At 34.6% G+C, this 15,000-nt stretch overlaps 1 protein-coding gene across 1 annotated transcript in view; it reads right to left on the bottom strand.

The window, feature by feature from the left end:
* Positions 1 to 4,341: 4,341 nt before the first annotated feature.
* LOC125678767 (allantoinase, mitochondrial-like) overlaps positions 4,342 to 15,000 on the bottom strand; it is a 21,632-nt gene continuing 10,973 nt past the window's right edge. The window contains exons 7-11 of the mRNA XM_048917459.2: positions 13,229 to 13,325; positions 11,544 to 11,730; positions 9,458 to 9,596; positions 6,746 to 6,918; positions 4,342 to 4,799 (exon numbers count right to left, since the gene is read on the bottom strand). Of these exons, the coding sequence (XP_048773416.2) occupies positions 4,617 to 4,799; positions 6,746 to 6,918; positions 9,458 to 9,596; positions 11,544 to 11,730; positions 13,229 to 13,325 (779 nt within the window). The 3' untranslated portion in view covers positions 4,342 to 4,616. The remainder of the gene's footprint in view (positions 4,800 to 6,745; positions 6,919 to 9,457; positions 9,597 to 11,543; positions 11,731 to 13,228; positions 13,326 to 15,000) is intronic.

The following is a 15,000-nucleotide window of genomic DNA, read 5'->3' as shown; positions in this document are numbered from 1 at the left end:
TTGTCAACAGTGCAAAGGAGACATTACACAAATTTCAAGTTGACCCACAAAATCGACACTTCAGATTAAGTTTATTTATGTCAGACATGTTATGGGCAGTACAAAAATTTCAAACTAATTTCTTTCCCCTTGGCCATGACCTTACAGAAGACACACCCTCACCAGGCCATATACAACAATTACCGGTATTACACTGAGATTCCTATATTTACCCCCTCCCCTCTCCAACAGGTTGGGTAATTTCCACACTACACTCTCCTGCCCTTGATTTTGCTTGTGGGGTCATAATAATTTTAAAGTAATGGAATGATTCATTTTGTTGGCACTCCCTACACTGAGGTAATGGTTGTACATACATGTATATACAACTGTATCAGTATAAGTTAATAACACCACAGGAGTCTGAACTTATATCAATCAAATTGAAAAGAAATCTGGAAAAAAATTATATCATATACCTAGTAGTGTATCAGCCCTGATACACCTATCTTGGCTAGGGTGAGACAGCTGCAAGTAGGTAGGGCTGTCTCGCCCTAAGGGCCGAGATATCTCTGTCTCGGCCCGTTGTCAAGGGGCTGTCTCGCCCTCAAATTTCAAATGGCTATTTCTTCTTTAATCTTTTGAAATCTAACATAACTACATGAAAAAATGATGTTAGACACAATTTTTTTTCAAATATAATACTTTCTTTCACGACAAAATTTAATTTAAGCAGAAAAATTAAATAAAAACGTTTTCAAAAACAGCGCTAAATTGTAGCGAGTATCTAAGCAAAGGGGGGTAACCCAAGTAACAATTGTTTATTTAGAACAAAACACGTTTAACTTCATTTAAAAACAATCAACGTTCTAGGCGACAGAAAACAGTAGGAGGATTATGGAGGGTGATACTAAAGCATTTTTAGAAATTTAGAAATTTCCGGTCCTAATGGAGATCAAAATGTTAATTTATGGTAATTTTGATGTAGAAAACTGCTTTAAAACGATTTCTGAAATCTAAAATCCCGAGGACTTGGCAATAAAACGAGAAAAGCAGAACCAATATCTTCCGACGTTTTTCAACGACTTATAGATGCTAAACAGATGGGAAACGGTAAAAAAAAAAAAAAAAAAACTTACTTCAGTATAAGGTAACATTCCCTAAGCAAATAAATAGCAGCATCAGATCTGTAAACATTTCCGTTCATACGATGACGCCACGTATACAAAGTTCTACAACTCTTACAAATTATATAAAATAATGAAAACGGGCGAGTTTGGTAAATCCGAAAAAAGAAATAAAAATAATTCACTTAGCATGTTTCACAATGCCAATAGTACTGGAAACATAACCATTAAAGTAAACTCACTGAAGGATAAAATAGTCAAATATCGTTGTATAGTATACCATGTATTTATGTTTGGGTCAATACCTCCCCCCCCCCCCCCCCCCCCAATTTTTAAAAAAATGTTTATCAACTTGTTGTGTTTTAGGTATATGATATAAACAATATCACACTCTAATGTTGATCTCGGACCTGGGATTGCCCCTCGAGTGATCTCGGCCCTCGCCCTACGGGCTCGGGCCGAGATCAACTCTCGGGGCCAATCCCAGGTCCGAGATCAACATTAGAGTGTGATATTCTATATATCCACCATCTTCTATACTCGTCTACTTTAATAGAAGATAGTGGACAATTCCCCCCCCCCCCCCCCATATTTTTATTTCAATTTAATTGATAAAACTTCAGATCATGTGAATACACATACCTTGATCACCACTAAGAAAAGCATATGATCATATTCTATTTTTGGAATGCAATATTAATATAACTCCTCTGTAAAAGACTAGTATATACTTATACAGTATATATTTTGGCCATTCATTTGAGGTATGAATATTTTTATCACAGATCATATGTAAGCACTTAAGAATGAAGCTGGAAGGTCTGGGAAAGGCACATTCTATTGTTTTCAATGAACAGAAAATCCTCAAGTAAACATGAATGAGAATACAGTAGAGCAAATAGATTATAAATTCAGCTCAAATAAGAAATTAATCAGCATGAAAGTATACAAGCATTATAAGAAAATATTTCTTTAAAAAACATTCACAGTATTTTAAAAGTATTCAATAAATAATATTGAAAATGCTGTTCCCATTAGTATGTTCATTCAAGTACAAAATTGAAATAGATATCCAGGAAATTTCAAAACTCAAAATTGTATTAAAGGAACTGGTTCACGATTTTTGATAAAATATTTTTCATTTCGGATGGTATACATTAAAAATATAACTCATTTAATATAGACAGCCAAAATTTTGACCTTCTGAATGCAAGAATAAAAGCAATATTTTAGCCTTAAATATGTGTTATGTAAACAAAGACTCAAGTCTTTTTATGTATACAAACAAACAGGTGAAATATTGATTTTGTAATATAAAGCATCTTAATTTTGCATAGTCACAAATTTTAACTTTTAAATGACACATTTACCCCAAAAATGCTTGAAATGTGAAAGATATAATAAATTCAGATCGATATCCATTTCTTTTGAAAATTTCTTAAACAATATGAAACTGCAATCTCTGTTTACAAAACAAATAATAAACTCTCTAAAATGAGCTTCTGTGATAATGTATAACCTTAATTTTTATGTGAACTCTTTTAAACACATTAAACAATACATTTTGATCATTAAAAGTGAAAAAGAAAATTTTGGGGAAAATCGTGAATCAGTCCCTTTAAGCCTCTGCCTTCTTAATTCACAATTAATCCACTGGTGAGATACAAATAATGAGAAAATACACAAACTTTCTTTGACATACAAATCAAAAATATGCATGATTTGTCTGACAGATTATTAAAAAAGTAAATGTACTACATGTATGTTAAACACGCTATGTCATTGCCATCCTTGTCAGTCATTAGATTCACACTCATTTAAGGCACAGCTACCTGCTCGTACACATACAGTCTAGAGTAATTCACAGGGAAAGTGATTTATAAATGTTTAAAACTCACACCTAGATTTTACAATTAAATAGGCATGGCCTAATTCAATAAAACCCCATTTAGTCACCATTTTGAAAGAATCTTTGCTTTTGTACCTCCTTTTTTTTTTTTAATTAGATTATTGTAAAAAAAACATACTTGAAATTATATAATCTAATCAGAATGATTGTGGTCCCAATCTAGACCCAAAGGGTCACAACATAACTATGATACCTAGAAAGTCCTACCTCAAACAGTTCAGTAAACTATAAGGTCAAAATTTAAAACCTTTGGTACCAAGAGAAAGGTCTTGCCACAAGGAATGCACATATGAAATATCAGATCCCTATCACTCACCATTTTCATCTTTTATTGTGGCCCGATCAGACCCCAGATTTTAATAATAAACTGAAATTTCAACTACCAGAAGATGCTTGCATATCAATATGACTAATCATGGCCCTTCTGATGTTAAGAAGACATGTTTCCCTAAAAATTTGATCCTCTATTGTGGCCCTACTCTACCCCTTGGGGGCCTTGATTTGAACAAACTTGAAGAGCAGAATTTTTATCAAGGATTTAATTTTGGCATTATTAGCGAGAGTGATGAGATCGCTAAAATTGAATATCGCTAACAATTTATTTCATATCAGAGGTAATAGTTACCTTGTCTAAAATAATAAAGCCACTAAAATTACCTCTAGCTAAATATATATACATGTACCCATAACTTATGGAATAGTCACTAAATTTGTGTCTCATCAAAAAATCCACTTAATATGGTATACATGAAAATGGAATCTTTCATGAAAATCTCAGCATTTCTGGCCCAGTGGTTCTTGAGAAGATATTTTAAAGACTCCTCCCTATTTTTGCCTTTTCTTAATTATCTCCTCTTCAAACGGGGCATGATCCTTCATTTGAACAAATTTTAATCCCCTTCACCCAAGGATGATTTGTGCCAAGTTTGATTGAAAATAACGCTGTGGTTCAGGAGAAAAAGATGAAAACATGGACCTTTGGTGAGCTAAAATGGATGGAAAATTTGTAATTTCTGCTGAATGATAATAATAACCTTTATTTACCCAAGATGGCACAATTAGTACAAAGCTAGTTTACATCACGGTCCTGCATAGAAAACTGCATCAGGACAATTATAGAAAATATAGCATGGATAAATATGTATATGCACACAAATATATATATATATATATATATATCCAAATTGTGTTTTTAAAAAAAATCACAGTGTCCGGTATAAAATATTAAAAGAAATAGAATAAACAGTACACAAAGTTAAAAATTTAACTTTTTAACTTTGTGTACTGTTTATTCTATTTCTTTTAATATATATATATATATATATATATATATATATACATGTATATACATTATCATCGAAAAAATTACTGACTATGTATGTATTGGTTTCTATTGAACTGTAATGTGAGTAAACTTTACCTATTTTCCCTGAGATGGGATATTTTGTAACTATTTTCTATCTGGCAATTTACATTTCTTCTCTGCATTCAGACTCAGATAAAAAAAATTGCATAACTTGCAACATGAAAAAAATTAAAATTTCACTTACACTTACAGCTCAATTAAGTAATGATATAGCATGTCCCTAATAAAAACACGACTAGAGCTTAGACTTTTCATCCTTTTCATTCAGAAGAAAACCACCCAGAGGAAAGCTTGCCAACCCTGCTTCATCTGTGTAAACTGTGTTGCCACGGACAACAGTCTGGTACACACGCCCTTGAAGTGTTCTGCCCATATATGGAGAGACCTTGTTTTTGTAGTAAATTCTATCTTCTGTGACCTGGTTATGAAGAAATTGAAAATTTGGTTGAAAGTAACGGAGCTTGCACAAAAAAGTGTAGAAATACAAGAGGCCCATGGGCCATATTGGTCACCTGAGTCACCTTGGCCCATATTCAAAGACTTTCCCTACATATTCGCATGTAAAACTTTGATCCCTATAATAATAATAATAATAATAATAAAGCCTTTATTTATCCAAGATTACATATTTAGTGATAATGCTAGTTTTCAATATGGTCCTGCATATAACATACATACAGACAGATATTAGTAAAATAAACGCAGATTAAAAGAAGTAGAATACATATAAACTTAAGAAATAATTATGAATGTAAGATAAATAGGAACAAAATGAAGCTTAAAAAGTATGGTGGTAATCTCTAAGATAATTTCTCTTAAAACACACAACACTTGTTGAGTTTCTTATATTTAGACTCAAGGCATTCCACACTGTGCTCCCTGAAATGCTGAAAAATCTTCTATAATATTCTGTTTTTGCCCTGGGTATATACAATATATTTGAATTAGAATTTCTAGTTTGCCTCTGACTGACTTCTGATACGTACATGTATTTAAAAACAATTAAATAATCTGGCATTGAACCATGTAAAACTTTATACACTAGAATGACTTTTCTATAGACAAAGTAATCTGATAGAGGTAACCAGTTAAGTTCTGTAAACATGACATTAGATGGTTTTTCAAAATTTCTGATGTTAAGAATTACCCTTACAGCTCGTTTTTGCAATATAAAAAGCTTATTCACATTTTCATTTTCATTCTTGGATTGCTCCATATAGTACAACAATATGTAAAATGTGGAAAAATCATAGTATTAAAAATCTTCAGCAGCGCATTGTTTGACATAAAATATCTTATTCTTCTTAAAATGCCAATTCTCTTGGAAATCTTGTTCATAAGTGATTCTATATGACTTTTCCAGGACAAAGTTTCATCAATAATAATACCAAGTAATTTTGACTCCTGAACACATTCTATGACATGGTTATTTATCAATAAATTTAATTTTCAATACTTTGATAATTTTTGTGCCGATCCAATAAGCATACATTGAGTTCCCTATTATGGCCCCAATCTACCCCGTGGGTGGGTGGGGGGGGGGGGGGGGGGGGCATGATTTTTACAAACTTGAATCTGTACTATGTCAAAAAGCTTTAATGTAAATGTAAACTTTTCTGGCCTAGTGGTTCTTGAGAAGGAAATTATTAAAGATTTTCCCTATATATTTGCATTTAAAATTTTGATCACCTATTGTGGCCCCATCCTATCCCTGGGGACCATGATTTTATCAATCTTGAATCTGTACTATGTCAGGAAGCTTTTGTGTAAATGTAAACTTTTTTGGCCCAGTGGTTCTAGAGAAGATTTTCAAAGATTTTACCAAAATATTCACATGTAAATTTTTTTACCCCTATTGTGGCCCCAACTTACCCCCGGGGATTACAGTTTTTACAAACTAAGTTTGGTTGAAATTGGCTCATTGACAGTGGCTCTAGAGAAGATTTTTAAAAGTCATCAGTTTATTTTCACTATTTTGTTATTATTTCCTCTCGCAGAAGGGCGTGGCCCTTTGTTTGAACACACTTAAATCCCCTTCACCCATAGATGCTTTGTGCCAAGTTTGGTTGAAATTGGCCCATTGGTTCTGGAGAAGAAGATAAAAATGTGAAAAGTTTACGACGACGATGGACAATGGACAAATTTCAATCAGATAGCTTGCTTGAGCCTTCAGCTCAGGTGAGCAAAAAAAACTAATGGTGTCTTCAGTAAGTGTCCAACAGCTGTAATGAGTCTTTAACAGTGTTAATTTAAGTGCACTAGCAAGAAAGTAGTGATGGTTATAAGTTTTGATACACTTGTAGTATGTCCAACGGTGGTATGTTTCAGTCACATTGCATACATGTAACAGCAATAAGTGAATACCTTGAAAGGAACATCTGGGTCCCAGATAACAAAGTCCGCATCATAGCCAGGCTTGATGGCACCTTTTCTAGTACTGAGACTGGCTAACTTGGAGGTATTTTCACACATCAGTTTTACCATATCAAACAGGTTCATCCCATAGTTTCGACAGTTTGTCCAGAAGAGAGAGAGACCTACAGAAATACATGGAAGAAAACACACTAGACTAAGGTATGTTATAGACTTCACAGAGCAATATAAACTCATAATAAATCATACAGGTAATGCCTAAAGTTATAATACTTGTTTCTCCACTCTGTACACCTCAGCCCAATGAACCATTAATCTGTACACCTCAGCCCAATGAACCATTAATCTCTGTACACCTCAGCCCAATGAACCATTAATCTTTGTACACCTCAGCCCAATGAACCATTAATCTCTATACATCTCAGCCCAATGAACCATTAATCTCTGTACATCTCAGCCCAATGAACCATTAATCTGTACACCTCAGCCCAATGAACCATTAATCTTTGTACACCTCAGTCCAATGAACCATTAATCTATGTACACCTCAGCCCAATGAACCATTAATCTCTGTACATCTCAGCCCAATGAACCATTAATCTCTGTACATCTCAGTCCAATGAACCATTAATCTGTACATCTCAGCCCAATGAACCATTAATCTCTGTACATCTCAGCCCAATGAACCATTAATCTCTGTACATCTCAGCCCAATGAACCATTAATCTCTGTACATCTCAGCCCAATGAACCATTAATCTCTGTACACCTCAGCCCAATGAACCATTAATCTCTGTACAACCCAGCTCAATAAACCATTAATCTCTGTACATCTCAGCCCAATGAACCATTAATCTCTGTACATTTCAGCCCAATGAACCATTATTCTCTGTACACCTCAGACCAATGAACCATAAATCTTTTTAAAAATGCTGCATGTGGGGCTACACTATTTGTAATTGGTGGTCGACCTGTGTGTTGGCCGAAAACCTGACAAGTAATGGGGTGGGTCAATAAATTCAAAATATAGCATGTCCATTGTACCGTTAAAAGCCATAAATATAGTATGTCCATTGTGCCGTTAAAAGACATAAATATAGTATGTCCATTGTACCATTAAAAGACATAAATATAGTATGTCCATTGTACCAGTAAAAGACATAAATATATCATGTCCATTGTACCGGTAAAAGACATAAATATATCATGTCCATTGTACCGGTAAAAGATATAAATATACTAGTATGTCCATTGTACTGTTAAAAGACATAAAATTAATATAGCATGTCCATTGTACCGTTAAAAGACATAAATATAGTATGTCCATTGTACCGGTAAAAGACATAAATATAGCATGTCCATTGTACCGTTAAAAGCCATAAATATAGTATGTCCATTGTACTGGTAAAAGTCATGTTTGGTTTAGTAAAGAAAAAAGACTTTCACCCATAAGAGAACTAGTTAAAAAAGTAAAATTCAAATTTTTTTTATGAATGAGTTAAGGAGGCCTAAATTCTAAAATATCCACCCTGTACCTGATGATGTTTTAGATGAAAAGTTTGATGTTATTGATGTTGTTTTAGATGAAGAGTCTGATGTTATTGATGTTTTAGATGAAAAGTCTGATGTCATTGATGTTATAGATGAAGAGTCAGATGTTATTGATGATGTTATCGATGAAGAGTCAGATGTTATTGATGTTGTTTAGATGAAGAGTCTGATGTTAATGATGATGTTTTAGATGAAAAGTCTGATATCATTGATGTTGTTTTAGATGAAAAGTCAGATGTTAATGATGTTGTGTTAGATGAAGAGTCAGATGTTATTGATGTTGTTTAGATGAAGAGTCTGATGTTATTGATGTTGTTTAGATGAAGAATGATGATATTGATGATATACAGTTTACTTCAGATATATGTCCGGGGACTGACCAGAATTGTTCATTATATATCTGAAGCTCAATAAAACCAATGTTGAACCATGGAAATGTTACTCATGGGGATATATTTTAACTTTAATATAACAGATAGTTCAATACAAGTGACTTCAGGAGCAGGCTTATATAGGCGTTTCCTGCTGCCTAATCCTTTTTATGTTATACATAGGAAAACACTGTTTAGATTATAAGAGACTTCAATATAAGAGGAGTAGACTGTATCTATTTCATGAGGATTAACAAATCAGTTCTACAACTTATATCAATGCTTCTTTTCAGCTTGGATATTCACATGAAGGGGTTATTGATGTGGGAAGAAACCAGACCAGCTGAAACCCACTTGTTTGTATGGGTGACCATAATTTCCTTTCACATACAACCACTGCCGATCCTAAGGATCAAACTCCAGTCCATCGGTGAGAAGTGAGAGTGTTAACCACTACACTACCTGTGAATACTTTAAGGAGGGGGATATTTGCTTGGGTTTTATTTTCACTACATTTGCGATTATATTAACGTTAATGAAAATAAAACCATTGCAAAGTGCTGTTTAAAGTATTTGGGGGTAAACAGGAAGTATTCAAAAGGGTTTATCCACGAAATTTAAACCATCGTGAAATACTAAACAATAAAAATCGCAAATTTTGAGCCAAGCGAAAGTAAAACCCTTTACAGTAAGCAGAAATGGATACATGAACACATTCCCAGCTGCATAAACATTTTGATCTGAACCAAATGGGTTTACCATCAGTCAGGATAAATACCCACCAAACTGTACAGATGCAACCCCTCCCCAGGCTGCTATGAAGTCGCCCTTGTCCAGAAGTTTGAGGTCCGGGGTACAGGGGGAGTGGTCCGATACCACCATGTCAATATGACCTTTCTTCAGACCGTCCCACAACAGATCCTGCAAACAAGGAACAAAGCTATTTTTAGCACTGATGAATGGGAAATGCAGACAATTTCATGTTTTTACTAATTATGATATCTCAAACAGACTCTTTGGTCACATCTTACTCAAATTACATGTCTGCAATAGTTGTTGAATTTGAATAAGAAAAAAATCTGTGAAGATAGGAGGCATTTACATAGAAGTCATACAACCGATGCCAACATTCTGTTCAGTACTTAGGAAAGATACACAGAAAATTTGGCCTGATATCACACATTATACATTGAACTGGTACTTTACAATCTAAATTCTAAATCCCTATTGTAGCCTGTGGTTTACCAAATTTACCTTACACTTCATGAGAATTCCTGCACATCAGTATGACAAACTAAGCCTTGTGAATGGAGACAGTTCTAAAACATTTTCTTATAATATTTCTATGAGAATTCACACCCCTATCATGGCCCTACCCTGGCAAAGGGGTCATCACAGTTTAAACAAAAACCTGAATGTCACATGAAGATCCTTCCAATATTTAATAATTTATGACTTTTGAGAATATTCTTCCCATATAATCCTATACAACACAACAAAAACCCAAACCATAACGTACTCTTGCCTCTGTCACAGTGATATAAACTTAAATATACACCACATGAAGATGCTTAAATATTACCTTGTACTTAGACAATTTGTAGCCTTGTGGTTCATCAGAAGATTTTTAAAAACTTCTTCTTTCCCTATATATCAAAATGTAAAACTTCATACTCCAATACACCTATCAACACTTCGCCACGAGTTACGTCCCTTTGCGGGGTCAGCCAAAGGTCAATCGGTGAAAAACCAAGTTTTCTTTCTTTACCTTACCAAATGTAAGATGTTATTACTTTGAATTTTAGCCAATTACCAAGTTTTCATACAAGTGAATGGGTTGCCCCAATCTGGGGCATATTGTAGTTGACTGCAATTGATGGAAAAATAACAGATGTCAAAGCTACAGATAGGAAAATTACAAAGGCCAACGTAGGGAAATACGATTTTTATCCGGGAGATGGCGGACAAGGGACGTAACTTTCGCGAAGTGTTGATACGTGTATTATGACCCAATCTTGACTCTCAGGGGTCATGGTTTGGAAAAATTTTTGGCTCTTCTGTTAAAATGGTTCTTGAAAAGATGATTTTTTAAAAACATCCCCACCCTATTTTCCCATTTTCTTAATTACCTCCCCTTGACTGACAAACATGAATCTGTTTTTACCAAAGGAAGCCTTGTTCTTCCCAAGTTTAAATGAAAATGGCCCAGCGGTTCTGGAGAAGTCAAACATGAGCCTAAACAACGACAGTCAACAAATTATATTAAGATAAGCTCAGGTGAACTAAAATGGCAATGTTGTTCTTCAGAAAATATTCTAAAGATTTTTATCTACATATTTCTACGAGACTTTACACCACAGTGTACCTGTAGCCCTATCCTTGGCCCATTACAAAACAATTAAAAAATAAATTTTGTATATCAATGACAGGTGAAGATAATGAACAGCAATCAATCTCATAACTCCTATAAGCTATACAAAAAAGAGAGTTGGGCAAACATGGACCCCTGGATATACCAGAGGTGGAATCAGGTGCCAAGGAGGAGTAAGCATCCCCTGTCAACCGGTCACACCCACCGTGAACCCTATATCAATCCTTCTTGCTCTTGAGATAATTGCACTTCATAAAACTATAAAATACTACACATGGGAACCTGTGCACCGAAAATGTCACATTGAATTCATATTTTAAATTAGCATGTCCAAAATTTAGAGCAAACTCTAAGTTGTGGGTAAAAGCGTGATTAATTGTGCTATATTGATTGAATATTTTAATATATTCATAATTTGGCATTGATCACATTAATTACTACACTTACAGCTATGCTTAAGGCACCACTGCTAAGTCTAGTGCACATACAACTCCTACCTGGTTTTTCTTTTCCCTGATTGGTGGACAACATTTGTACAGAGTGTTGCCATTGGGTACGGTCTCTGCGTTCAGTGACAGGTAATGGTGACAAGTCTCCACAGTCAGCGGGGCTCCCTTCTCCTTAGCAGCTACAATGGTGGGCAATGCTGTAGCAGCAGACAGATGGACAATGTGACATTTTACTCTGTAAAAATAGATATCCTGTGTAAGTTCTGTGTAGTACATGTACAAGACAAAAAAATCACCCCACTTAGATCTACAGGTGCTCAAGGGGTCCGAATGCATTTAATTTAAAGGGTAAGATGTTATGTCACATGTCTATTAAAAAAAAAACACTGAGGGCGTTGTCACCTTGCTTTACACCCTCCTCTTGCTTGCAAGCTTTGGAATACAAACTGCGCTAAAAACTGTTATTGGGGCATTTGTGCAAAACAAATCTCAAGATGCTTGCATGTCATATTGAAAACTTACCACCCATAGATCTACGAAAACTTACCACTCACAGATCTACGAAAACTTACCACCCACAGATCTACGAAAACTTACCACCCATAGATCTACGAAAACTTACCACCCATAGATCTACGAAAACTTACCACCCATAGATCTACGAAAATAATTTTGTACCTTTGTTGTTTATGGAAAGATTCTAAAACCTTTTCTTGACATACATTTTGCACTCCCATACCATCTTGTTGTTGAAAGATTTTCTCCCATACATTCCTAAGTACAATTTTGTATATCCCCATCAAAGTTTCAATATGAATGAAAAATTCTCACAGGGACAAAAAACTTTAACAAACACTGTCCCATCTTCAATCATGTTCCTTCATTTTCACAAACTTGAAACTTCAATTAGTCTACACATGTACATGTAAGCTTGCAAGTTTTAGTAGATTTTAATTCTTGTTTTTGAGAGGAACATAATTTTAAAGAACTACTGATTTGAATATATTTCCTATGTAAAACTTCCGTCATTCCTTTTGATTTGAAAGAAACATATTCAAAAACATAAAAAAAAACATAAAAAAAGGGAATTGTATGTTTTAATGTATTATACCTGAGACATTATATGGTGTGTGTGCGTGTGTGTATTTCATTATTATTTTAATACGCCCTGAAACTGATGTTTATTCTTATCTAGCATATTTATGATATCTTGTGTTTTCATGTTTTATATGTACAATGAGGATAGGTACAGCTTTTAATGTTTTATTTATTTTCTATGTATTATGTGTATAACATTCCCTTGTAAGGTATATATGCATTGTAAAGCACCTTTGAGCATACATAGTGTATGAAAAGGGTGCTATATAAATATGGTATTATTATTATTTATTATTATTAAAGCTACAGTGTTACAAATGTTTTTGTCAATCCTGATGTAGTGGTATGAAGATTCTAAATGACATCAGCCTATTTTTACATATCTTTCCTTGGAAGTGTATTTAGCCCTTTATACTTAAATCCCCTTTATCTAAGACTGTTTTTGCCAGACATGTCTGGCTGAAGTTTGTACATTCTGATTGAAAATGTGAATTTTGATCAGAACTGAGTACTTAATCATGGTAAGCAAAGACATGAATAGCAGATTCCAAACAAACGAGTGAACAATCACCTCCCTGTACAGTTACTTAAGATAAAATCTTAGCTGATGCAATATGCTAAAATCGTTATCATACTTGTATTTAAGGCACATCTCACAAACAAGGTCAATGGCCTTTTCTTCCATGATCGCTGGCCTGGACTCTAAAAACGTTTTATACTCCTCTGGATTACCTGAATAAATTAGACGATGAATAAAATGTAAAAATGTTTATGCTTCTACACATAATGATGATCAATAGAACATGGAAATGCTTAATATGCTTGTATGATTAATAGTATACAAGAGCTATGCAAGGCGGGGCCTATCCCCTGGCAATGAGTGTCTTCAAGTTTTTTCTATGAAGTCCCATAGTGACCTTGAACTTTGACCTTTTGATTCCAAAATCATTAGGATTTTTCCTCTGTTGATAACAAAGCTACTTGTGAAGTATATTCTGTATCAAATATATCAAACAACAAGAGGCCCATGGGCCACATCGCTCACCCAAGTCACCTTGCCCCATATTTAAAGATTTTCTCAAATAATATATTCGCATGTAAAACTTTGATCCCTATTGTGGCCCCAACATGGAGGAGGGGGGGGGGACGACATGATATTTACAAACTTGAATCTGCTCTATGTCAGGAAGCTTTCATGTAAATGTAACCTTTTCTGGCTCTGACAGTGGTTCCTGAGAAGAAGATTTTTAAAGATTTTTTTCCCCTATATATTTGTATGTAAAACTTTGACCCCCTATTGTGGCCTCACCTTACCCTAGAGGGCCATGATGTTAACAAACTTGAATCTACACTATGTCAGGAGGCTTTTATATATATTTGTACTTTTATGGCCCAGTGGTTCTTGAGAAGAAGATTTTTAAAGATTTTCCCTATATATTCACGTTAAACTTTGATCCCCTATTGTGACCCCAACTTACTCCCAGGGGTCATGGCTTTAACAAATGCACTGTCAGGAAGCTTTCATGTAAATTTCAGCTCTTCCAGCCCAGTGGTTCTTAAGAAGATTTTTAAATGACCCCACCCCTATTTGTGCATTTTTGTTATTATCTCCCCTTCGAAGGGGGCATGGCCATTCATTTGAACAAACATGAAAGCACTTTACCCAAGGATGATTTGTACCAAGATTGGTTGAAATTAGCCCAGTGGTTTTGGAAAAGAAGTCAAAAATGTGAAAAGTTTACAGACATCAGATAGACAGATGATGGACAACAGGTGATCAGAAAAGCTCACTTAAGCTTTCAGCTAAGGTGAGCTAAAAATGTGGCCTGCAGATTGTCTTTTTCTATGAAATCCTGTAATGACCTTAACTTTGGGTCCAAATTCAATAGCATTCTTCCTCTCTTGATAATAAAGCTACCCCTGTGAAGTACACTGTACCAAATCAATCGAGCAAAAACTGTGGCCTGTAGAGTGTCTACATGCTCAGTGTTATACTCGCCCACACACGGACGGTCCAGTTACTGCATCTCTCAATGAACTGCGATGGGATAATTATCAATATAACATAGACCATAATTTAACTTATACAAATTAGATAATCAGTAATACATGAAAGTGTTCTATGCGTCTACAGATAATTATTGCAATTAATGCTTACACTGCAAAATACACTCAAACCATACATTCAGTACAGCAGTAGTGATCAAAGAAACGATTAACAATGCAAAATCAGTCTTTGGTCAAAACTTGAAAAGCATATATCTAAACTCTTAATAATTACTTGTAGCAACTAGATAAAAACAAGAAATGTTTGTAAAACATGTATGCCCCCCCCCATGGTGCAAAATTGAAAAGGGTTATACACATGCATCATTTGATTGATAATAGTGCCAAACCATTTCAAAAC

Source organism: Ostrea edulis, chromosome 1 (assembly GCF_947568905.1).
Source record: "Ostrea edulis chromosome 1, xbOstEdul1.1, whole genome shotgun sequence".
In the NCBI taxonomy this organism is placed as follows: domain Eukaryota; kingdom Metazoa; phylum Mollusca; class Bivalvia; order Ostreida; family Ostreidae; genus Ostrea; species Ostrea edulis.
Note: the sequence above shows the minus strand (reverse complement) of the source record. Positions and strands in the feature narration are given on the sequence as shown.